Consider the following 26,619-nt stretch of genomic DNA (forward strand, 5'->3'; position numbering starts at 1 on the left):
AGAAAATTGAGCACGAAACCTATATTCCTTTAATATATAAATATAATAATACTAAAAATTAGCCTTAGTTGTTATCCTATATTAAAAGAGACTGATGAAATTTGGTTCAACGCCTTTACTCTTCAAAATAGATTAAAAAAATTTGATTCCTCCCTTTATATTTTTAATTTCATGTAAGCTGACTTAACTGTATAAGAGTCAAATTTTTCATCTCTCCAAATCCACATATCCTCCCATATTCTGTTTAGTGAATTCCTTGCTAATTCTGCATAAACTCATCAGCTTGTTTCCCTTTTCATTTAAACAAATCTATCATCTAGTTTATTAACCATTCTCATGTATTGTTCTCTTTACAACTTCACAAATCTCTGTTGTTCCTTCCTTTTTAATAGAATTTGCTTAACAAGATATTAAATCTCTTCTATTTATTATATTGATTTTTTAAAATATAAATAAAGTGTTTATGTTGTTTCATATACAAATGGTTTCGTTGAGATGGTACTGGAATATTTCTCAAAACCGTGTTGTTCTCAAATTGTAATCTAAATACAGAGAGGATGGGGCAACACTGAAATCTATATAGACTCGGAAAGGAACACATTGTAATCCAACAATGCAATCAAATTCTAGAAAACATTTTAACATAATCACGCATAAAACGGAAGAAGGGATTAGTCATTCACCAAACTTGTTTAGTAAAAGGAAGAAATCACGTTTCAGCAAAGATTTATAAGGATATACAAAAAAAAAAAAAAAGGTTTGCCATTGGCTACATTTCAAAATGCTCCGGTCCATCACGTTTTAGAAAGAAAGCAACTACCATCCACCTTTGACAACCCCGTCATTTTTCTTGCCCCATGAACCTGCTGCACCTACATATAAAAACCATATAGTCAGAAGTCTATTGAATTAAGGTGAAAATAAACATAGTATTTACAAATTTATATTGATAAAACATTATAGATTAATTCTGCTGTAATTTGTAGTTTATCTCCTAATTACTAATGATTCGTCGCATTGTAATTTTATTTTTCTTTCGAACACTAACTCGGGTTTTTCTTTCTGAATAAACAAAAAGGGAAGAATAATTGGTTGGAGTTATATTCGGTTTTTCATTATTTCTTCCATACCTTCTGCTGATTCTTTCCAGCTAGAAGATTGACCATTATCTGCAGCACTACTAGATTGACCCCACTTCAGAACTCCAGTAGTGTTTGAACTAGATCCCTTGTTCCACCCACCATCCTGGACATTGGTCTCTTCAGCTGTAGATTTTTTCAAGCTAGCACATGTAGCCTGTCTTGACTCATTGCTGTTCCAATTATCGTTAGCTCCACTTGCGGAGCTCCAGCTCTGCTTATTTCCACCTTGGTTCCAGCCAGAACGATCCTTATCTGCATTCACCTGGTTCCAAGCCTGAGATACATTATCATTAGCTTCACCACTTACTGAACTCCAGCTCTTCTTACTTCCACCTCCTTGATTCCAGCCTGAATCATTAGCTCCACCATCTGCTGAGCTCCACTTTGGCTTATTTCCACCCCCTTGGTTCCAACTGGGACTCTCCTTATCTGCATTCCCTTGGCTCCAGCTCTGCCTGTCCTTGTCCCCAGTATCATGTTTCCAAGCCTGGGATCTATTATCATTAGCCCCACCACTTGCTGAACTCCATCTCTCTTCACTTCCACCTCCTCGGTTCCAGCTAGGATGCTCCTTATCCGCATTTTCCTGGCTCCAGCTCTTCTTTTTTTTGTCACCAGTATCCTGATTCGAAGCCTGGGATCCATTACTATTACTCCATCCTTCAACATTACCTGGACCCTTCTTCCAGTCAGAGGACCCATCCTCACTAGAATCCCTCCTATTGTTCCAACTACCAGATTGATCACTCCTTCCTCGACCTCGGCCTCCACCTGATCCCCACCTACCACCAAAACCTTCCTTGTCCGATCTACCTCTACCACCAAAGCCCCCACGGTCTCCCCCACCACGGTCTCCCCGGCCACCAAAACCCCCACGGTCTCCCCCACCACGGTCTCCCCGGCCACCAAAACCCCCACGGTCTCCCCGGCCACCAAAACCCCCACGGTCTCCCCGGCCACCAAAACCCCCACGGTCTCCCCGGCCACCAAAACCCCCACGATCTCCCCTGCCTCCAAAACCCCCACGGTCTCCTCTACCTCGAAAACCCCTACCTCTAAAGCCCCCTCTGTCTGATCCACCCCTACCCTGGTAACCACCTCTCCAGTTCCCACCACCTGCTCCTCTAGAATTTTCATTTGAACCTTCATTTTCACCATTCAACTGATTATCGCTTGAGCCTGCACTCCAGCTGCTATTGCTTTTCCAAGTGTTGTTTTGATTGGCGTCACCTGATCCAGAATTCCAACCTCTCCAGTTCCCACCACCAACTCCTCTAGAATTTTCATTTGAACCTTCATTTTCACTATTCAACTGTTTATCGCTTGAGCCTGCACTCCAGCTGCTATTGTTTTTCCAACTGTTGTTTTGATTGGCATCACCTGATCCAGAATTCCAATTACTTTTATTGCCCCAGCTACTATCATTAATTCCAGTATCAGGATGCCTAGAACTCCAGCTAGAATTCTTGCTTTCATTCCCCGCACTCGAAAAACGCTTATTACTGTTCCAGTTGTCATTATTTCCCCTGTCTGGATTTTCATTGGAATTATCAGATCCAGGATTGCAATTGCTATTTTTCGAATCAGAAGCCCAGTTTCCACTGCTTCCAGAGTTCCAATTGCTTTTCATGTCCAAGTTGGAATCTTGATTTCCAGGCTCAGTACGCCCAGAACTCCAGTGAGAATTCCCACTGGTAGATTTCTTTTCATTTGAGTCATTCCAAGATCCAGAGTTCCAATTGCTTTTCTGACCCCAACCATTCCCTTGATTCGCACCAGTACCATCAGATACAGCATTCCATTTACTGTCTTTTCCCAAATCAGAACCACTATTTTCAGCTTGACCGAACCCCACAGCTGGACCGTCTGAAGTATTTCCTGCACTCCAACCACCTTGATCTTTACCTTCTTCCTCCACATCACGTGACGAATATCCGGAAGCATTCCAATTGCTTTTTGTTCCCATACCAGATGGCTCACTCCCTTCCTTATTTGGTTTATTGCTCCATCCAGCATCCTTACTAGCATTGATATCTGAAGAACCAGAAGGATTTCCGACTTTGACTCCACTTGTTCCAGACTCCCACCCACGCCAATTAGAAGTGAGGTTTCCTTCATCTGATCCACTTTTAAAACCATTGCCATCACCCCATCCAGTCAATGAAGTTTCATTTGACTTTTGGACACTGTTCCAACCAGAAGATTCCTTTTCAGAAATCTTGGTTGTATTCCAATTGCTATTCTGATTGTCATCACCCACACTTCCAGTTTTACGTTCTGCCAGACCCCAACTGCCTCCACCATTTCCCCAGCAGCCACCAGAGTTTTCTGGATTAGAAGCAACTCCAGTCTTCTCCACTGCAGCAACCCATGGAGAGTTCTGGTTTGAATTACTTTTAGTTTCCCAAGGAGAATCCTCTGCACCTACACATTACAACAGCAATGAGGCAAATGATGAGTTGAGCTAAGTAATTAAACTAGAACCAAAACATATCAAACATTTCCGTACTACAACTTTTACCCTTGGAACTGAAAGGATTTAAGGAAGAGTCTGGCTTCTGTAAAACCAAAAACAGATACTTATTAAATTAAAATGAAGTAAAATCACAAATATAAAAATCAATTGGATATAAATGAGTACATGAATGTACTATACCAAGAGTGGTTAGATAATGCACAGGCAGGACAGATAGGAATAGGAAAAAAACAAGAATAAATTGTGTTATGCAACACATACCAATAAGCTTGGAGCAGAATCATTAGACCATGTACCCCTGAAAAATGTTATCGCAAGACAAAAGAGAAACTAACTTAGTTGGGATTAAAACTAATCATGAATAAGAAAGAAAACTGGATGCTTGTAATTTAAAATAATCTGCCCAATGATTTAAAAACAATACAAAATGACATAATCATGGTGCCTTGGAACTATGCAGTGTCTGAGTTTCATATCTAATAATATGTGATGCTCCATGGAGTATTAGTGTTTGGTTCTCATCCCCTAATATCTACCTTTTGAGAGTGGGATTCCCTAGTTCTTGGGTGTTTATTAAGTGGTATCAGAACTAATTGTCAATGTCTTAGAAAGAACTCTTCACAGAGGATTTTGATCATTAGAGAATTCTAACTACCGAGGTAGTTAAGTGGAGTGTTATGAAATAAGTTGTTGTGGAGTGAAATTTGTCAAACCATCGGCTCTTAGAGTAGTAATATGATATGACTTATGTAGTATGAGGTGCCTAAGTCTTGCATCGAGTGGTACGAGACAGGCAGCTAAAAATTTAAGTGTTTGGTTCTACCCCCCTTAATTCCAAGGGTGGGTTCCCCACATATTTGAGTCTTTAACGTATAAATACAATAACCCACGCTAATCCCTTAATATATCAATTAGATAGGCAATTTAAAATAGTAACACTCCATATCAGAGGAACATTTAGAGAAAATGGAATGATATAAAGCTGGATTAACTACCACATCTAGATAAATTGGTTATGCTTTTGGGTTTTAATACGTAGAGTAGTTATACTTGCACAAGTCAAATCACCATTATTCATAATTATTTATTTGGCATAAATATGCCTTGGTTGCATTGTCATCTGAGTCATCCTTGTCTTGTCTGCATCAATGCTCCGTAGCCATGAGTTAACCCTTCCCAATTTCCACAAATTTCTACATTACTGAACAATATTGACGACTAAATCCATCATGCAAAATGAGCAAGGATATATATTGGGTGAACATATAATACTGCCTATATGCAGATGACTAATATCACTATGAAATATACCTTTCAGATGATGCCCCAGCAGCATTCCATCCACCACTGCCAGTGGAAGTTCCCACTCCATTCAGCCAACCTTTCCAATAGTCAAGATTAAGGTTTCAATAAAACATCAACGCCAAACAGAGAACAGGGAAGATATCTATACACATGCTAATTGATACTATAATCCATTTAATTGGGATTTTTTTTTTCTTTTTAAAGGGTAAAAGTAGAGAATAAGGTATTCTCACCTCCAGAGCTTCCTTCACCACCCAGCAGCTCAAATGGCTTAGATGAACTTGAATCTGGATCACCACTGATATAAAAAAAACATTGAGAAACTAAGGATATTCAGACACAATGAAAGTAAATCATATGTAGTTGTGGCATACAAAGTTAACGTAAATATCAGAAATACCGTGATGAAATGGCAGCACTCTTCCCCTGAACCTCAGAAAGATGCTCACATTTAACTGTGAAAAATATTTTGTACAAATTGTTCTAAATAATGATCTAATGTATCAAAAGAAAAATACAAAACAGTCCACCGTCATAAACAAACCTGTAAGAACCTTCTGCTGAGAATCAAGTTTCACAGTTACATCAGCGCGGCGCAAGGCAATGACACGGCAAAGGTATCCCTTCAAAGGACCTATCCTAATTCTCAAGGTCTGACCAATATTAAACATGTTATTGCTGTCCCCACGGTTAACTGCATGCACAATTATTGAATTGAGAAAAATGAATAAATGCATATATCCACAGCTAAAATAGTTTTTAAGAAGTCATGTATCTATACAGACATTCTCGATTATTTTCCCTTGCTTGCCATGGTTTTTTGGGTGATAAGGGAGATCTTGGTGATGATGGTTGGTCTTCAAAGAATAAAGGACCTGGTTCACTATCCTGAGTATGAAGTAGCATTCAAAACATAAAAACTCAGATGAAATCATTCAACAGTTTGTAACATGGCAGGATACTAGAAAGATTTCAAACCTTTCCACTGAAATCACCAGCATCAAGCTTGACCTTCTCACACATATTAGATTTACATGTGACGTAACCTCCATTTTCTTCCTCATTTCCATCATGCAAAAAGACAATTCCCCTATAAATGTGCTTAACAATGCCTTGTTTACCCTACAAAAAAAGACATGACAGTTTTCAAAAGTATCATGCAAGGCATGAAAAACCCAAATATACCACAACTAGAAATCTTCACATTTAGAAATACGAATCACACCTTAGATGGACCGTCTAGAACCCTGACAGTATCATTAACCAATATAGCCTTATTTTGTTGATCAAAGGCAGTGAGTTTCAAATCCAATAGCCCACTCTTTATTTCCTTTCGTTCAATAGTTATAACAACAGGTCCATCTGAACTCTCTTTTAGAATCTATACAAGCCAGGCAAATTAGAAATGTACTTGTAAAAGATAACAGGGCCTCAAATCAAAACGCTTGGAACAAATGAAATTGCATAAGGTGAACGCCTTACCCTGTAAATATCATCTTTATCCATGCCGACTATTACACCAAAGTCCTTCTTCCTGAAAAACAGTAAAGGTTCTTCAGGAAGCCATGTTTAGAAATGTGCAGGCATGGGAACGTGTGTATTTGCATGTATCATTTAAGTGCATGTGTGCGTGAACGAGAGAAATGGTTCTCCCAATACCATGAATGTACTGCAATGGGATTGGGCAAGGGCATGCAAAGCAAGTACGATAGAAAAATAATTCATATGGTGCTGTGAATGTTAGCTAGGTAAAACAAGGACTTACCCGAAACATACTAAATCATAAAGTTCAAAATCATTTCCCACACCCAAATCTGATGAACTCTCTCCTTTCCCACCTCCTTTGTTGGGTCTTATTACACGTTTTTTCTTCTTACCACCATAAAGTTGAGCAAGCCACTCTAGATCTTTTGACTCATTGTTTTCACAAGTCCCAAATTTTAACAGCTCCTCTTCTGTTGGCACAACACCCCATAAACTTAATGAATCCGGAGATACTTTCTTGTATACATACCCATCCTTGAGCATCAACCCATCAAGAACCTCAAAAACCTTGCCCGTTTCCCGGTCACGCTTGACCTGAATGAGTGGTCGGAACTCCCTGCAGAGTTATTGAAAAATAATCACATAACAAAAACTATCCTGTAAAAAGTTAACAAAATATGAGAATATGTATTATTTACTCAAGTTCACTCGAGCTGATTAATCTAGGGGCTGGTACAGCAACCTTTTGGCGACTATAACCTCCACCCTGTACACGAGAGAAGAGATGCATCAACAATCTGCTCACACTGTGGCTCTGTTTGGGTTACAAGTAAATTAAAGAGGAAAAAAAATAGGAAAAATAGAAATAAATAAAATAGAAGAATATTTTGTTTGAACAGATAGAAATAAGGTAAAAGTAAAAATAATTCTTGTTTGAATGAATGTAAGTGTAAGGAAAAGATAAATAAATATGTTTAATTAAAAATTAAGTTTAACTAAAAAGTAATACTTTAACATTAGTTCTTGAGACAATAAATACATTACCAGCAGATATATCATATATACAGCAACTAAAACAAAACAAGCATAATCAAAGTTAATTAATTAATTGCCTAAAAAAAATGGGTAGCAAATCAAGTGGACACAGGTCTCCTTACAAATTTGGCAGCCAAAGCTTGCAGATCAATTCTTGGAATGAGCTTAACTGTAACCTTTTTCCTGGTATTATTTACAGCCACCACCTACAAAAACCATAATTAATAGAAGGAACGATGCATTCCACAAGTTGAATAGCAAAAATAAAACAAAAAACATTATTTTTGCAATCATGCAGTACCTGTGCTAAATCCCCTTTGTAATTACCACCTTTTATTCGAGCCCACATACCCTCAGAAATTTCAGGGGTTCTATTTCTAACAGAAAAAAGATGATAGACCTCACTATTTGGTACTAGAGCTACTCGAGTAACATAGATTCCGGGAATCCCTTGACATGCCTGAAACCATAAATTAATAACAAATGTGAACAGAATCAGCCCATGGCAGAAATGTTTCACCTGAAAACTAGCAATATAGTGCTAGACAAAATTTCAGCCACATTAGTCTGCAAATTCCTACTCAAAGAATAGAAAACCTGCCGAGACCGCAATTTAAAACCATGCCAAGCAATAAAATTAAACCAAACAAAAATACCAAGTACTGAGATCACCTCATTTATATCACACTGCCTTTCGGCCTCAATGTATACAAAACCTTTCATATGATCTACGGCAAAAGCAGATTTTATCTTCAAGACAGTACCCAAAGAAAACAAATCAGCAAACTTCTGCATCAGACACAAAGCTGAAAGCCTCTCCCGGCCAACCTGCAGCAAAAGGGAAAAACTCCGCTAACTGAGAAATTTAAAAGAAACAAATATTAGCAAAGTCATAGATTCGAGCTCAAAGTATCATACAGTGCATTTGACTTTCCAGATGTTGGGCATTAATTCCATGACCGCGTCATGAATAGAATATGAGTTGTTGCCTTTGTCATCAAACTCATCAGCAAATTTGATAAATCTAGATGGATCAGCGTAGCGCTCCTCCAATATTCTATCAAACTCTTCTTCGTCCACCAATTCCTCTTTAGGAACACGCGGGAAATTGCTCGGGCCTGGTTCGCTCATTCTTCTCGGAGAGGAATCAAAAGCTTCGTCAGAAGAATCTGTTACAAAAAATTAAAAGGTGTACAGTACCACGGGAAATTCTAACCACAAAAGATGAACTCCAAAACCATAAAATCATAAAGAACTCAAACATTTCTCATTAATGAAGCCACTAAAAGCCCTATATACACGTCCAGAACAAATAAGGACATGAAATTTAACTAAACACGGAAATGACGCCGAAACCCTAACCATTTTCGTGAGAGAGGAACAAACGATGAAATGTAAGAGCATGAGAGAAAGAAGGGTATTCCATTATGTACCGTCGCCGAAATCACTCTCTTCGCTCAAATCGCTGTCGTCGCTGTCATCGCTGTCATCAACGTCAGCGGCGTCATCGATAAACTTCATGGCTGCTGACTTGAAGCGGCCACCGGTCTTGTCATCATCGAAGCTGGCCTTGCGCTTGCCAGTCGAAGCTTTTCCGGCGACCTCCTTGCCCTTTCCTTTGCCCTTGTTCGTCATTTCTACCGAAAATGCTGAGACTGATGCCTTTGCATGCTCCGATAACTGGAGAGAGAGAGAGAGGATGAAGCAAGAACAGTGTGACTGTCACTGATCAGGGAAAAGTTGGAAATGAATTTATATTTATACTTTTTATTTTATAAATTATAAATTATAACAGTGAGATTGATAAATGCAAAAGGTGCAGTTTTCTCTCTATATTTGACAATCACTTGCAAAAATTGGGAGGAGGCATTGGTTTCTGCTGTTTGCTCTTTGCACCACTTTTTTCTTCCTGCACCCCACTTATTTCTAAATTATGACTTCTTCCTTTTCATTCTTTAACCCTAATGGTTTCTTGAAATATTATCCAATTTATAAATCTTTTAAATTAAGTAATCCCAAACGGTGGTTAAAGTCTTAGCGTAATTATGAAATGGGCTCTTAAACATTAATTGTAATATTTCACATAATACATTTGGCAGTTAGAATAGGATAAGTTTGAAATCTCAGTATAAAGAAAAACACTCCATTGTGAAGAATAATCCAAAATAATATTGTTTAAGTTATAAATTAATAAAACCATAAATTATCTGTGGAATTTGAAAAGCCCAATGTCTACTATTATTTTTATTTTTTTAATATTTCAAAAGGAAAAACTGGTGGCTCGTGATATAATCCTAATTGTACTGTGCATTTTTTTTTAATGAGATGAAAATGAGTTTCCGCAAAATACTCAGTAGTTTTGAAAATTAAAATGTATTATATATATATATATATATATATATATATATATATATATATATTCAAATTTCAACTTTATAAAATTTGAAAATGAAATAAATTGATATTGAATTAATCAATCTAAAAGTAAAAAAAATAAAAAATACCACTTCTAAATAGTTAAATATCAAATTCAAAATATACTATGTTATTATGACACAATATAAAAGTCTTTCCACGATATTATTTTAACTTTCACAATCCGGATATTACTATGTTCTAACCGTAGATCTCGTTCACAAGGTTATATTTTGCTTTCTAAAACTTATAGTCCAAAATTATGTTGGAACTTGAATTATCATTTAAGAGCACTCTATCCAGAAAACTTTCAAAATTTTCAATCTAGAAAACTTATACATTAGAGAATTAAAAGATAATTTAAAAATCATAACTGTATGGAAAGTGAAATAGAAATGATAAAATGGTCATTTTAAAATAAATAAGGTGCAAAAAGATATAAAAAAATGTAAAAGGCAAAAGTCTCTATCGATTTTGAAAGAATTGGGCCGGCCAAATAAAATAGATATACTTACGTTAATTATTTTGGGAAAATACAAAAAGTGAACAAATAAAAAAGATAGAGAAATTGAAGAAAAAAAAATTGGAACTGCACTCCTTTCTAGTCTCCTTTCTAGTAAGGCAAAACCAAAATTATAATGTGTTTAAAAGCTGATATAAGCAAAAAAATAAAATAAGTCAAAATCAAGTTTTTTTTATTACATTCAATAATTTTACATCACTTAAAAATTAAAATTAAATACGATTTAAATATTTTTGTTTTTTTTCACTTTTATAAAATCTTTTAATAACAAAATTATGATATAACAGAAATTCTAAAACGAAGAATATCTTATATTTATGATAATTAATCTTAATTATGTCAATCAAATATCGGAACAACTTTATTGATGTTATTAATTATTTCCTTCCAACTCAAAATTAAGAAAACAAATTATTAAGTTATCATAATGCAAAATAATTAAATTTAAGTATTTTTAATACGATACTATGCTTGTATGTATTTGAATTTTGTGAGTCTATGATTAATCACTTGTATCCATATTTACGGTAAAAAACAATTAATACTTTTTTTGAAACAACAGTTTTGAAGTACACTATTATTTGTTATAAAGTGTTGAACTAATTAACTTTGCCGGTTAAAAGAAATACTGTTTTACAAGTTTAAATCAATTTTTCTGTATTGATAAAAGAATATCACGTTTATAATGGCAAAGATAATAAATTATAAAAATTATATTTTAAACGTTGCTAAATTTGTTAGAAAAAAGATTATCACTGGTTGAAATTTGTGATAAAGTGCATTTATATTCTTATTTTTTACTTGGTATGTTTTTACTATTCAAAACTATAACTAAAAATTACTTAGTTCATAATATAGTATCATACTTTGACAATTAAAAGAACCTGTCACAAAATATAGTATACTTTATCATGATGTATAACTCATTAAAGGTTTAAAAAACTAGAATTTTTTTACATATATTAAAATTTTCATAATTCAAAAACCTATTTATTAATTACTTTTCAATAAGTTTGTGATTAATAGTTTAAATACTTATTTTATTTGAAAACATTTTAAAATTTGGTATCAGCAATGAAAATAATATTATCATGTAAAAAAATTATAGTTTATTTGAGAAAAAAAAATGAGGTATTTTTCTTGTAAGTTACCATCTCTTATGCAATTTAAAATAATGCAATTACATCATGTTTTCAAAGAGGAAAAAAAAAAGATAAAAAGACACTGATTTTTAGCGTCTTTGGTGAGAAAAAAAAACCCATCGAATATAAGGGTGAAGAAAAATAAAAGAGAAACATATAGAACAAAGTTAGCTTTAAGAAAATATTTTATACACATCTTATATTTAGTTTTCTCTGTTGTTTTGGCTAAGTATTTATTGGAATATTCTTATGTTATTACCCTTCTTGGTAAATATAACATTTTTTGTTGATTATTTGAAACACAAAAGGAATTTGTGGTCTGTTGATTTTTGTTAAAATGATTCACATTTTTTTCCAGTAACAAATGTAGAAAAATAATATAAATATCAAATAATAATTGAAAAAAGTAAAATAATTATTAAAAATAGCACAAATTATTAAATATGTACTTTAAAAATAAATTACAAAACCAAAGACTAGCAAGAATTTATATAAATTTTGTATATTACTTAGTAATTTGAAAGTGTTTTAAAAATTTGAAACAGGTTTAAAAATTAATTGATATTTTAAAATTGAATTTACATACCCATTTTTGTCTTTATATTCAATTAAAAAAAATTACATCACTTAATTTATATTCTTACAAAAGATTAAGTTCATTTATCATTATTTATTTGTCCAGAGTTTTATTGGGTAAGATAGTTGGTTTTAGTTTTTGTTTAGTTTATTGCTTCACAGATGATTAAAAAATTAAAATCAGTGAGAAAATATTTAATATAAGATTTATATTTAAAGATATGACTTTTAAACTGATTTCTAAACTTGTTTGCTATTTTCAAATGTGAAATCACTTTCATTCATTCTCATTGACTTATCACATTGGTGGGAAGAGATCAATTAGCGGGAAAAGATACACGACTTATCAAATTGACGGGTAAGAGATAAACTTCACATATCTCTCAGTATGTTTTTCTTCTAAGAAAAATAAAATATAATTTAAAGGATTAAATACTTAATTGACTTAGTAAGTTCAAGAGAAAATTAGAATTAAATTTTCTTTTTAATTTTAATTTAATTTAGTCTTCAAATTCCAAATTTAAAATAAGCATGTATTTAACTCTTTTTTTTTTAACAAAATTTTATTAAATTTACTTTATGTATTTATGATAATGTTTAAATTGTTTGAATTATTTGTCATACTTTTATTTTAATATTAACTAAAAATCACATTTAATACGTAATAAAATTTAATTGAAATAATTAAATTCACATATTTTAAAAAATATAAATTAATTAAATTTTTTAAAATAAAAATAATTTTAATTTTTACTGAAAATTATTAAAACATATTTAACTCTAATTTAGAAATTAAAATTAATATGATATCTTCATATTATAAATTAAAAATTAAATGATTAATATATAAACTAAGTTATAAATGTAACATCCCAAAAACCATTAATGTAACATCCCAAAAATTCACCCTTTAAAATTCAAAATTTAAAAATAGTAATAATACAATTACGGTAACACCCCGTAACCTCATACTTAAATCTGTACATAAGTTTTAAGCTCAGACTTAACTACAAAGATAACATTAAATCCTTCTAATTCGTTCTTCCATCTCTTCCTTCATTTGCACAGGACCACGCGACAATCCTTCATCTGCTCCCATATAACGAATTATACGATCATCGCACAGATAAGATTTTCCGGCACAAACAAACAAGTAAAGGTGAGCTAACATACAACACTACAATTATAAAACATTCATAATTACTTTGATATAAACATCATCTAAAATTTATGTCAAACATCCTCATATACCATCATACCACAGTTCCTACTAGACACTCATCCGGATGATATGTTGATGAGCAATTCCACGGAAGATTTACCACTGGTGATGCCAGTCTTAGTCCCCTTACCATGTCCAAAACTGGCACATAGACCAGGACAACCGACCCTCCATATCATTCACAAGGTTAGTCCCCTCACTATGTCCAAAACCGGCACATAGACCAAGACATCCGACCCTCCATATCATTCACAAGGTTAGTCCCCTCACTATGTCCAAAACCGGCACATAGACCAGGACATCCGACCCTCCATATCATTCACAAGGTTAGTCCCCTCACTATGTCCAAAACCGGCACATAGACCAGGACATCCGACCCTCCATATCATTCACATATATCACATTACAGCATATATTCCATACATTCCACATGCATAAAATATGTTAAGCAAACAACATTAATCAATCCAATACACATTACTAAACAGTAACAGTCTCAAGAGAACCACTAAACAACACAAATTCCAGTAACCCATACTTAGACAAAGAAAATGGCTTTGAAACCATCACCAACAGTCCCGGAAGGGTCCAAAACCTCCAAAACGACTTAAGAAACGTCTAAAACGGACACCCGGAACCCCAAAAACTATAAAAAACAAAGACCAAGCCACTTTCTGCGAACAACTCGCGCCGGGCGCGACTTTTCCCGAGAGTCTCGCGCCTGGGCGCCACTGGGGGCGCCGGGCGCGAACCAGAAGTCGTCCAGCCCCATACCAGTTCACAGAAACTATTTTGCACCTGTTTTGATCACTTTGATGACTCTAACAAGTCACAAATGACTTACATAAGATATACCAATAGCCCAAATGTACTCAAAATCCCTTACTTCCCAAAATCACTACCTCACTTCCTCTCAAAGTGACCCAAAACTCTATCAGCTTGTTCAAAACAGTGTATACTTTCCTTACCTCCCACTTGATCACCCCTCCAACAGAATACATACATCAACATACCAATCTCAAATATCATTTCAACCCAACCACATCCACAGTCACGAATTTCCAGCATACAGTTCATACAAAGATCAACACATGTATTGTTCATACAACTCATAGAAAAGATCTAGCTCCCCTTACCTCTTGAAGACTTCCTTTGTAGACCTTGAATCAATCTTCACAAGACTTGCAACACCTTGGCCTCCTTGCAACTCCAGAAACTCTCAACTTCACCTCTCTCACGAATTTTCCAGCAGAGACTTCACTCCCACAAGTGCAGAACCCCTTTCTCCTTCTCCCCCCACTCCCAGATCTGCCCCCTCGAGATATCATGCTCCTCCATCCACTAAGAAGCACTAATCATTCGAAAGGAGGTATGCCCATGCTCCCCTCTGACCAAGGAACCAATCATTTTCAGTCTGGAGCATATTCCCCTATTTTTTTTCCCCATCCCCACTCATTTCAGATCTTAAAATATATAAAAAAAAAAAACTGATACCGCTCGCGCCGGGCGCCCCAGAGGAAAGGGCGCTGGGCGTAAATCTCCCAGCAGCACCACTGTTGCAACTTTGACAGTCCGGTTGACCCCCTTCCCGATGTCGAAAATACGCGTATGAGTACTCAAATCGAAGCTATTCGAGTCTACTTTCTAATGGAAAAATAATTAACTCAATATCTAATTTGTAAAATTAGTTAAAATTAAAATACCAAACCATGTCAAAGTTGACAGCATTGTATTTTACATATTAACTTAAACTTTTATTACCACTCGATACACTTTGGGTTTCTTAATCTTTTAATGACCCAAGACTTACTTTTTCCTCTAGTTTTCAGGGTCTTACAATAATTATTAATTATGATATAGCAATTTAATATATAAAAATAATATCATTTAAATTTATGTAATTAAAAAATACTAATTAATCTATTAATAATTGAAAATGTATTCATTTAACTCTCCGTATTTTTTAAATGTATAATATATATAAAAAAAAAAATGTAACTGACTGACCCGTCAACCGAGTCCAACCATTGAGAAGAAGAGGCAATATTTCCAGCTTTGATTACGCCACCGAGGCGAACCAAAACGAGTTGAGATGAGTTTTCTACCATTCCTAATGTATACGTGGGTGAAGAGTATCCACTGCTTGTAGCCACAAGAAGAATACGTATTTCATTGAATAAAGTGGCAGCTGTATGTATTTATACACAGCCTATAATAATTATATTTTAATTTTCAGTCCCTGGAATTTTGAAGTACTCTAAGAAAGAGAAAAGAAAGTGGTCCCAACTCTACTTCGAGTCAGTCTATCTGTTACTACTTGTATTTCCAATCACTGTATAGACTTTTATTTGGTTTGCCATCCATGTCGTGGGGCTGGGAATTCATCACTATCTAACTTACGCGCTGACGTGTCAGTAGTACGTTCTCCAATCTCCTTCCAACTCCAAACATTACTCCACCACGGCTTCTTGTCTTTTCTCACCGCCGCTTTCGACCACCTTCATCTCGGTGGTCGTGGCGGTTGTTGTGTTTTCCTCAGCTTGGTCACGGTACCTCTTGTATATATCACCTTTGTAGAATGGAATAGTCCTAGCAACCAAGATGAGTGAAATTATGGCACCGAAAACGGTGGCTGCAGTGATAATGATGAAAGACAACTTGAAACAACTGCCCCCTGTACAAGTCAATTCCTGGCCACTAATTCTTGGTTTCCCCGCCGCTGCAAGTTGCCTCAGACCCTCCTTGTCATACAGGTGCCCGGTCACCCTCACGTTCAGAATGTAGAGCCCAATTGGGCTCGCTGCACCGCCAAAGTTGTACAACGTTGAATAGTACTTGAGCCCGAAGAGCTCGGAAATTATGGCGAACAGCAGAGGCCATTGCGCGCCAAAGCAGAACCCGATGATCACTGATGAAATGTAGAGTCCGTTCGGCACGTCGAAGGCTATCAGAAGGTGACCCACGCAGGATAAGAGCAGGGTCAGCGTGAGCATCAGTGGTCGAGGGAACTTGTACTGTTGCAGAAAATGTTCCGAGACAAACCCAGAAAAAACCCGACCCATATAATTCCAAATGCTAACCAACGACACAAACGTGCTTATGCTAGCCTTGGAGTACCCTAGCGAGCTCCCAATCTGACCAAGATTATCAATTGCGGTCAAAGTTCCCCCAACACCGCACGTGCCGGATACGAATAGAAGTATCATGTCCAGGCTGAATAGTGCTTGAAGTATAGTATAGTCCTCACCTCTAGCCGGTGGACTAAAGACTTTTTGCCACCATCTGGTCTCTTCGGTCTTTGAAATCGGACCCAAAACCGGGTTAGAGTCACCGTTTGCCGACTTCGGTAGCTCTCTTTCAGCTGATATCTTCACCGGGGATGGGTCAATGAATGCTAGCTTCTGAGTCTCCCTGATTTTACGTTGTTCAACAAAAACAACAGCAAGTGGGAGGAAGAGCAGGAGAAGCACAACCCCGGCACTTGCGCCATACTCACCTTGCGAGAAGGGGAATTTTTTCTGAACTATGATCATGAGCAAGAGGAAGCCAGCGAGAGCCAGCGAGATGTACAAGAACTTGTAGAAGACACTGAGCTCGTTGGGTTGTCGAACGGGTTTCATGTAGCGAATGGTACGAAGGAAAGCGAAGGAGATAGCAGCTGGGAGCCAGGCTATGAGCAAAATCAAGGACCTGGAGTCGTCGAAGTAGAAGGCGTAGTAGAGCTGCGTGATTATGGCTCCACTCAGACCCACGTAGCCTTTGAGGATGCCTAACACAACACCACGGCTCTCGGGGAAGTTCTTGACGCAGGTCACGAGTGAACCGGTGTTGGCAAAGGACTGAGAGTTGGCACCGATGCAGATGTAGAGGCACATCTGCCACACTTGCGGTCTGGGTATTCTTTTTGTGACCGCCAGCCATATCATGAAGTAGCCGAAGAAGTTGAGTATGGAACCCATGGCCAGGACCACCCACGGGGGAGTAATCTCGTTTATGAGGCCGGAGAGCACGCCGACATTGCCCCCCAGGTCTTTGAAGAAACTGAGGAGGTTGAGGGTCGTTTGGTCGTAGGCCAGGGCGGATTTGATGTCGCCGGAGTATAGACTGAACATGTAGGTAGCGCCGGCGGCGGCCATGATAAGGAAGGAGGCGAAGACCACGAACCACCGTCCGGTGATGACTTGGACGAGGAGGCCATTGGTGTTAACCATATCTCCCACTGCAACTGCCATGTTTGTCAGTCACTGAGTTTGCGATGCAGGGTTTTATTTAACTTTGAAGATCTGTGAGGCACTGCATACATATATATACATAAATATTTAAATTAACAAGATAATTCCTAGATATTATATTATTTTACTATTATGGTAAAATTATCAAATATAATATATAAGAAATAAGATTATCAAAATAATAGCCTTTGACCTTAGAGTGAGGGTTTCCATAAGGCTGTGTTAATGAGAAAGAGAAGATATATAGAAGGGAGAGGATACATGACAAGACCTATCACATCCAAGAATGGCACATGTAATTGGAGAAATGTTCACTCTCCCAGGTTGTCTTGGTTTAAGTTTTAACTTATTGGGAAACACTATTTATTTATTTAAAAGTCATAAAACACAATTTACCTAGTTTTATTTTTTTTAAAACTTATTATTTAAATAATATCCAAGAGAACGCAAATGACTTCCAAAGATCTTCTTCACAGAAACAGCTCATGGACACGTGCTGCTAGCTAGTATCAATGTATATACAGATTTTGTGAAATTTAATTAACGTATTTTTGAAAATAATAAAATCTGAAACAGAAAAAGGTATACTTTTATAAGATAACGCATATCGTTGTCCTAAGATAACTATTAGCAAAATAGTATGAATTAAAAATTATTTTATTTTATTTATTATTAATAAGCTTTCTCTCTTTCAATATATTTTTTATAATTTCTTTTTTAATTTTTTCTCGTTACAGCAAAACATGTGCAGAACAGCGGTCTTAATAGGTACTCCCTGAAACACACGTAAGTCAACGGACGACCAAATTTGTAGGGCTACCTAATGACCCTTTGAATTTGGACTCCTGCAAGTGTATGGGAATGGTGGGGTCACTCTCACACGGTTTCTAAATTTTTAAAATAATTCTATTTTGGTCCTTTATTTCTTCAATTTTACTAATTTCAATTTTTAGCTTTTTCTTCGAACTTTTACTTTTCTACGTATTTGTCCTTGCATTGAAGTGTTTAAAAGATATTTGAAGTGAGAAACCAACCAATTGAAACTTTCTTCAAAATATGATTAGAAAAAAACAATTTTAACTTTGAACGACAAAAACAAACTTAACTCAATTAAATTAATTCCAAACTTATCAAAGCCAACACTGCTGCTAATAAATTATTTAATTTGAATCCAGACATTAAATATATGTTAGAATCCAGAAATTGAAAACTAATAAACATACTAAATTTTTCAAATTTTCTGAAATTTCTCTTTGCTACCATGATTTACTAAATTTGTGGTATCACTCCGCTTAAATATTACATACGTAAGTGACCATACTGAAACTAAGAAATACCAGCAACTATGTATCTAACGCAATGCCTAATTAGTGAAACACATAATCAAATCCACACTAATTGTTATTAAGAACTAAACAAAACCACCTTCAAAACCTACCACGAACATGTACAAACACTTTACGAGTATACTTTGTAGAGCTATACTTGTGAAAAAGACGAATTCACATTTTTTTTATAACATATTAATGATAAAAACGACACCTAAATTAGTCAATGATATTTAAGATTGAAATTATGTTTGGATGTTTTAATCTTCTTCTGTTTTCACTTTCTTTAAAACACAGCATAATTTTGAGTGCCACGCAGGTCTAAGTTTTTTTTTTCTTTATAAATTTTATAATGAATAAATAATTTTAAGCATATAAAATTTACGGTTGAAATTTGCCTACGATGACTGCTTTTGTAGATGTACGTTTAGTTTTAAATACATTATTTATAATTACTCTTAATGATAAAAAAAATTAAACTCAGAAGTAACTATATATATTAAAAATTATGAGATGTTAAAAGATTCTGAAAACACTTCTGTTGCCAATTACAGATACTTTTTTAAGAAAATGACAGCTAAAATGTTTATATTTAACATAACTGCTATAATTTACATATATATACACAGTGACTATAATTAAATTGTAATGAAAATATTTTAAATATATAAATTATGTTTTGAATTTATAATAGGTTATTTATTTTATGATATAAGACCATATTTTTAGCTATTTAATTTTTAAAAAGGTATATTAAACTTAATTTAAAATGTGGTATTAGTAGATTGGAAATGTTTAAAAAACAATAAAGTGTGTAAAGAAAAGATACGAGAGAAGATAAGAAATGATAACGGCTTCGGGTTGATATAAATAATGTTTATTCGTTACTCGACTCTCATAAAAAAATTATTTATTATTTATTAGATATTTATTTAAAAAATATTTACGGTATTTTAAAACTTATAAATATTTAAAAAAAATGTATTTTATAAGTTATTTAGAAAAAAATAATAAAATTACAAAAAAATATAAAATATAAATTAAATTAATATTTTTGCTAACGTTTAATATAAAATAAAGAAGTCTAATTATTCTTTTATATTTTATTAATTTATTACTTAAAATTAAAAAGTTCACTACAAAAATATAAAAGAAAAAGACTATTTTGAACTCACATATCAAGTTGATCAGTTCACTTATAGGCCGTAACATACAACCAAAATGGGTCAAATGGGCCCTTTATGTCATCTAATAAACCATTAAGAGGTTTCATACCACCAGTTTACATGGTTTCATACTTAAATTTTAGCTCATTATTATATTGATTATTTAACTTAAAAGCTTTATCGAAATTTTAGAGTTTATTTAAAAATTTAAACCATTAATATTTCATATTGATGATCTCTAGTTTGAGAGCTTAGCTAACAATCATATACGTCAAAGTAAACAAATAATTTTCAAAAGCTTAAATTATCATGACTACGAAATACAACAAATCATTAAATTGATCTTTTGCTAATTTTTTTCTAGATAATCTGTCTGTTTTATCCGGCCGTTAACATCTATTTCTGTCTCCAACATGGCTTTGACAATTTGGCAGATATCCAAAAATGCAGATCATTTCTCAGTTTTTGTTTTGTTTGGTGTGGACACCAATCTGAAATGCTCACAACTTGCTGATTTCACATCTTAGACTTATTGTTTCCGACGAGAAATAATGTTACCAAGAAACAAGGGTGGGAATTAAAATGACGGAAAATATAAATATGATTTTGCAAAATTTTAACATTTTTTCTATTTTTTTTTAAATCTCTCGCTCTTGGTTACATTTACATCACATTTCACATTAGGTTTTGTTCCGATCCCAATGTGCAATGATTGCAACTTGCTGATTTCACATCTTAGACTAATTGTGAATTAAAATAACGGATTAGCGTTTTTCACAGAAATATAGTTATGATTTTGCAAAATTTTAACATTTTTCTAAGTTTAAAATAAAAGAAAAAAAATCTTTCCTTTGGCATTTATGCATTCAAGTATTATATTGATCAATCATCGTGTATATGAATATTGTTTGTTTTGAAACATAAAACTCAAACAGATTTTGTCTTTAAAAAAAGTATAAGAAGAAAAAAAAGTGTTTTAATTGTCTTAAAACTCCTAAAAGATTATTGGATGTGAAAGAAAATGTTTAAACCAGCTTATTGATTGTAGGTTGGTAACTCTGGTCAAGTTCGGCTTACAATTATGCTATTAATTGACTGACCCAATCTGTGATATGATTAAGGAGCTTATTAACAAAACATAAAAATTAGAGATGACAGGCATAAACCGGAACAGGGTACTTGCATTACATGTGATCATAATTAAATCAGTAAACTAGCAAATAACTCAATAACACGGCAACCATGTTTGTTTTATTCTATTTGTCTGGTTTATGAATACATGCAAAAAAAAAAGGGACACGTCTTTTGTGTGACAAAGAAAATGTAACATATTACACATTTTTCTAGCATGACCAAAGTATTTGTTATTTAGTTTTCATCGTCAACACCATCAGCCTTTATCATTAGTCGCTGTTCTGATCAAGACGATGAGTTGGCACCACATGTTTCTCATCTTTCTCTGCACCGTTTGCGTTCTTCACGCTCGCCATTTCAGTTTCTGACACCGTGGCTGCATCCCTGAATCTCTTGTATATGTCACCTTTGTAAAACTTTCTTGTCCTAGCCACCAAAATCAGTGAAACAATGGCACCGAAGAAAGTTGCAGCTGTGATAATGATGAAGGATAACTTGAAGCAATGAAGCCCTATACAATTCAATTCTTGCCCTTTCTTTCTTTCAAGCCCCAACGCTGCCAGTTGCTTCTTTGCTTCTTTGTCGTACAAATGCCCAGTCATCACCACATTAAGAACATATAGACCCAGTGGACTCGCTGCACTTCCAAAATTGTACAAAGTTGCATAATATTTTAGTCCAAAAAGCTCTGATATAATGGCAAAAAGTAACGGCCACTGAGCTCCAAAACAAAACCCTATGATTACCGAAGCCGCATAAAGGCCATTTGACACATCAAATGCTATCAGAAGGTGGCCAACACATGACAGCAGCATAGTTAAAGTAAGCATGAGAGGACGAGGGAACTTGTACTTGTGTAGAAAATGTTCAGAAACAAATCCAGAGAAAACACGTCCTAGGTAATTCCAAATGCTTACCAGGGACACGAAAGTGCTTATGCTTTTCTTCGGGTATCGAAGCGATTTTCCTATCTGACCCAGATTATCTATTGCAGTCAACGTGCCCCCAATACCACAGATGCTACATATGAACAGGAGGAACATGTCGATGCTGAATAGTGCTTGAAGTATCGTATAGTCCTCACCTCTTGGTGGTGGACTAAACACATTTTCCCACCACTTGGTGTCGTTGGAAACTGCTGACACTGAATTGCTACCGTTAGTAGCCTCATTCGGTTTAATCCTTTCACTCTCGGTTACTACTTTCACCGGGGAAGGATCAACCAAAGCAAGCCTTTTACTGTGCCAGATCTTATATTCTTCGATGGAAACAACAGCAAGCGGGAGGAAGAGCAAGAAGATCACAATAGCGGCGCTCACACCATACTCACTCTGAGTAAAGTCAACCCTTTTCTGTATAATAATCATGACCAAAAGAAACCCGGCAAGGCCAAGAGAGATATACAGAAAGTTGTAGAAAACCTTGAGCTCATTGGGCTGCCTAACTGGCTTCATGTAGCGAATGGTTCGAAGGGAAGCAAAGGAAATAGCAGCTGGAAGCCAACCTATGAGCAAAATCAAAGCCCTTGTGTCGTCATAGTAAATAGCAGAGTACAATTGTGTGATGATTGCTCCACTGAGACCCACGTAGCCTTTGAGAATGCCTAACACAACACCACGACTTTCAGGGAAGTTCTTGACACAGGTGACTAGGGAACCGGTGTTGGCGAAGGACTGAGAGTTAGCACCTATGCAGATGTAGAGACACATCTGCCACACTTGGGGTCTGGCTATTTTCTGGGTGACTGAGAGCCAAATCATGAAGTAACCGAAAAAGTTTAGCAGAGCACCGATGGCTAGCACCACCCAAGGTGGAGTGAGCTCGTTGATAAGACCAGAGAGGACTCCAACGTTAGTGCCCATGTCCTTGAAGAAACTTAGGAGATTGAGAGTGGTTTGGTCGTAGCCAAGGGTGGTTTTGATGTCTCCGGAGTAGAGACCGAACATGTAGGTGGCTCCGGCAGCAGCCATGATTAGAAAGGAGGCAAAGACGACGAACCATCGACCGGTGATGACCTGGACGGTGAGACTCTTCATGTCTCCCCATCCATTCACACCCATGGAAGCTGCACCTATCGCCATGTTGTTAGATACCAAGCAAGCACTTCCTGCTTGTTACAATAGCTACCAGGGAGGGTACCATATTCGTGGAATTCAAGCAATATATACAGTGTGTTTGACTCTTTAAAATATGAAAAATATATCAACCAGATTTAACCGTTAATCTCAGTCATGTATTATTATAACATTAGAATCTATTACTCTTTCATTTTTGTTTTTAATTTGTCCACCTCTTATAGAAAATGTTTTATGAATAGCACCAAAATCTGTATATACAATAACATAAATGGAAAAATGAAAAAAAAAAAAGAGAGGAAATGAGATATAATTATTTTATTTTATAAATATATAAAATTATTTTTTTATAATTCTTTTATTTCTATAACATATGTCAAATCAATATGGCTACAGTTGGCTTTAAATGTATAATCTGTTAGTGATTTTGTAAGCTGTCATTCTGATTTGTAGCCACAGTCATGGGGATCTTATCAATCATTTGATATCATATCTATGACACCATTGTCACCAAATTTCCACCATTTCCCACTTTTTTCTATAATCTGTACACTTCTTGGTATCTTAATTATGTTTTTATCTTTCTTTTTCCTCTTCCATTCTTCACTGTATTTAACAATAAAAAAACATTTGACATTTTCGTGGTTAAAATTTCAAGTCGTAATACTGTCGCTTTATATTCGTCACTGAAAATTGAAATTGTGGTATAATATTTAAAAGGAAAATGATTGATAGCGAAAACGAATATTTTACTATATTTATTTGAGTATATTTAAAAAAAATCATTTTTTTATTTGAATTTCAAAAAAGAAGAAATAATTGCATTGTAAAATGAAAATAAAATACCATAACTTTTAATTTTTAGATGTAGAAATTCGATCAGGGATTTTTATTTACTTAGATAAACTATTTATCATTTGCCGTAATACATAGTTTATTTAGTGAATTTAAAATTAAAACATTTTAATAGAATTCAAACATTAAACTAATTGTAATCCATTATAATGTAAACTCTAGTCATATTTGGAAATCAAGTGTATAGATTGAAAATTTTGCTATTACAAGACTACGAGGGCAAGGATAGAAATAGGATAACTAAGTTTTCAATACAAACGAGTCTAACTTGATTATATGACATAGTATACTTTTAATGTCTAAATAACCTTTATGATAACTTTTCATAATTTTATTTTTAATAACCTTTAAACAAAGCATAAATTCAATATAATAATAATAATAATAGAAATAAAACATAGTTTTGCGGTGTGAAATCTTTTTAAATAACTTCAAATGCATTTTGTAAAATAAACCATCCACTGTCCAAAAGAAAGTTTAAAATGCTAATATCTAAATATTACGTAAACCACTAGAAAATATACTGTATGTATTTGTTTATTATTTTGGTTATTGTTGAGATTATATGTTTTTATTATTATGTGTGTTTTTCTGTTTAGGTTATGATTTTTATTATAGTTTGTTTATTATATTTCCATTCAGTTAAGTTGAAAGCCATCTACATACGATATTTTATCGTCAAAATTAGTATTCATTAGTGCAAAAACAGCATATAACATCACACATTCAACATTCAACCACTGAATAACCAACTTTAAAAATGACCGGTGACATTTTTGTAAATAAATACAATTATCAGATGTCGATTATAATTGTAATTCAACGTCAATTTGTTATATTGAGTAAATTTTGCAAAAATTCTTGGCGCGAAGGTGAAAATGTATTCATGTATGACAATCAAATTCCTTGGAATTAGACTTCAAAAGGATATAAAACGTTGGAAGTTAAAATGTTAGTAAATTTAATAAAAATTTGAGCAAAAATTTGAGCAAGAGATTGAAAATTCATTCACTTTATCTTAGCGCGCGATATCCTCTTTTTTACTCAAACTTTTTTAGAACGAAGTTTGACGACCATCACATGTAATCTTTCTTTCATTTATTACAAATGCATGTTAATTAATTACTTTAGGTATGATTTTCATTTGTTTTGACAGATTATTTTCGTGTTTTTCTCCCTCGTAAGCGCATTCTGCTCTCACTGGTGGTAACACTTTATTTTGGCGAACCCACCTTTTGAAGGTTAGTTTTCGTTTTCGTTTTGAAGAACTTATTTGTTGAACTTGTTTGTTGTTATAATTGAACCTGTTTGTTGTTGTTTTTTTGTTTGTTGTTGGTTATTTGTTATTGTTGTTTGTTGTTGATACTACACTACACGTTAATAGTTCATGCTTTATAAAATACCAAAAACTAAAATACCAATTTTTTTATAAAATAGGTCTCGTAGAGTTCTGGATAAATATCACAATTAATTAAAAAAATAAAACAAAATTGATTTACGTCGAATATTGACAAAATTTGACGTTAATTTGTTTTACTATGAACGTCTATTTGTTCTATGTTCGACATCAAATTAACTCAAATTCAACGTAAAAGATCGAAAAACACGAACATTATACGATATTTTTTTACTAGTAATTTATGAAACAATTATAATAATTCATGTATAATAAATATAATTACATACTTCTTTATTTCAAATTTGTATTTATAATTTAAGAATAAACTTTAAGTTAAAATAATATTAAATTCATAATAACTTAATAATTCAGTTAGTCATTATCATATATATATATATATATATATAACTGATCATATAATACATTTATATTTTTATCATGTAATAAAGGCATGTGTTTAATTTAATATTAATTATAAAGTTTGTGTCTAGAAGCATATTATTGCGTAAATCAAACCAGCTCATAAGCAACAGGGCGGCTAGAACTGGAAAGTGGTTGACCCTGGAATATTGGGTTCTTCTTAGTGTGGAATCTGGATCTGGTGAAATGATAAGAAACGTAGAAAACTCACTAAGAAATAATTAACGGCTAAAAATATGAGTGATTTTCAACAATCTATAACATATATTCTATAAGAAAATCAATAATATCTGTCTCCTGATATATATTTAGATAATCAGACTACCAAATTCTTCAAAACAAAATAATTCATGGCTTCTTATAATTTTCTCTTAGTTATGGAGGATGTTAAAGAATAAAAGAAAAAGTTATATCAAACATATTAAAAAATGATATACATGGAAAGATTTCTTTAATCTCAATAAAAGGTATCTTTTGATTGTTTGACAAATATGTACGCATGCTTATGATTGAAAATTTGTATTATAAATTAATTTCATATTATAATAGGGAGTAAATAAAATTAGCAGTCCTTTGTTCTTTTAAAGAAATTGTGTATTATATATTTCAAATTTAGTTTATGTTAATTTACGATTCATATTTCATAATAATAAACCTTTTTAAAGCAACTATTGGCTACCTCGCTTTAA

General features: G+C 34.1%; 3 protein-coding genes across 4 annotated transcripts; all 3 read right to left on the reverse strand.

The window, feature by feature from the left end:
- Window positions 1-654: 654 nt before the first annotated feature.
- On the reverse strand, window positions 655-9,187 carry LOC108324815 (protein RNA-directed DNA methylation 3). 2 transcript variants are annotated; one of them, XM_052874814.1, is made up of 19 exons: window positions 8,877-9,187; window positions 8,362-8,612; window positions 8,116-8,271; window positions 7,745-7,903; window positions 7,566-7,649; window positions 7,107-7,174; window positions 6,689-7,024; window positions 6,406-6,457; window positions 6,149-6,304; window positions 5,902-6,045; window positions 5,709-5,811; window positions 5,468-5,617; window positions 5,324-5,378; window positions 5,157-5,221; window positions 4,930-4,999; window positions 3,880-3,916; window positions 3,664-3,700; window positions 1,131-3,566; window positions 655-872 (listed from the first exon to the last, which is right to left on the reverse strand). In XM_052874814.1, the coding sequence occupies exons 1-19, from the start codon at window positions 9,076-9,078 to the stop codon at window positions 817-819; spliced, it is 4,617 nt and encodes a 1,538-aa protein (XP_052730774.1). In that variant the 5' UTR covers window positions 9,079-9,187; the 3' UTR covers window positions 655-816. The 2 variants fall into 2 exon arrangements, with proteins under 2 accessions (XP_052730774.1, XP_052730775.1); XM_052874815.1 differs by lacking the exon at window positions 6,149-6,304.
- A 6,280-nt stretch (window positions 9,188-15,467) lies between these two features.
- On the reverse strand, window positions 15,468-17,659 carry LOC108324073 (protein NUCLEAR FUSION DEFECTIVE 4). The gene has a single exon (XM_017556876.2). It carries the CDS (start codon window positions 17,551-17,553, stop codon window positions 15,772-15,774), a length of 1,782 nt encoding a protein of 593 aa, XP_017412365.1. The 5' UTR covers window positions 17,554-17,659; the 3' UTR covers window positions 15,468-15,771.
- A 3,602-nt stretch (window positions 17,660-21,261) lies between these two features.
- LOC108325548 (uncharacterized) lies at window positions 21,262-23,338 on the reverse strand. The gene has a single exon (XM_017558636.2). The coding sequence runs from the start codon at window positions 23,260-23,262 to the stop codon at window positions 21,451-21,453; it is 1,812 nt and encodes a 603-aa protein (XP_017414125.1). The 5' UTR covers window positions 23,263-23,338; the 3' UTR covers window positions 21,262-21,450.
- Between the last annotated feature and the right edge of the window lie 3,281 nt (window positions 23,339-26,619).

The sequence above is a fragment of the Vigna angularis genome, chromosome 3 (genome assembly GCF_016808095.1).
Source record: "Vigna angularis cultivar LongXiaoDou No.4 chromosome 3, ASM1680809v1, whole genome shotgun sequence".
Classification (NCBI taxonomy): Eukaryota; Viridiplantae; Streptophyta; class Magnoliopsida; order Fabales; family Fabaceae; genus Vigna; species Vigna angularis.

Coding starts and splice junctions, on each gene's coding strand:
- LOC108324815 (XM_052874814.1), bottom strand. CDS start 9,078: ATGACGAACAAGGGCAAAGGAAAGGGCAAGGAGGTCGCCGGAAAAGCT. Junction 5,000..5,156: donor TGGTGAAGGAAGCTCTGGAG/GTGAGAATACCT, acceptor ACTATTGGAAAG/GTTGGCTGAATGGAGTGGGA. Junction 3,567..3,663: donor AAATCCTTTCAGTTCCAAGG/GTAAAAGTTGTA, acceptor TGTAATGTGTAG/GTGCAGAGGATTCTCCTTGG.
- LOC108324073 (XM_017556876.2), bottom strand. CDS start 17,553: ATGGCAGTTGCAGTGGGAGATATGGTTAACACCAATGGCCTCCTCGTC.
- LOC108325548 (XM_017558636.2), bottom strand. CDS start 23,262: ATGGCGATAGGTGCAGCTTCCATGGGTGTGAATGGATGGGGAGACATG.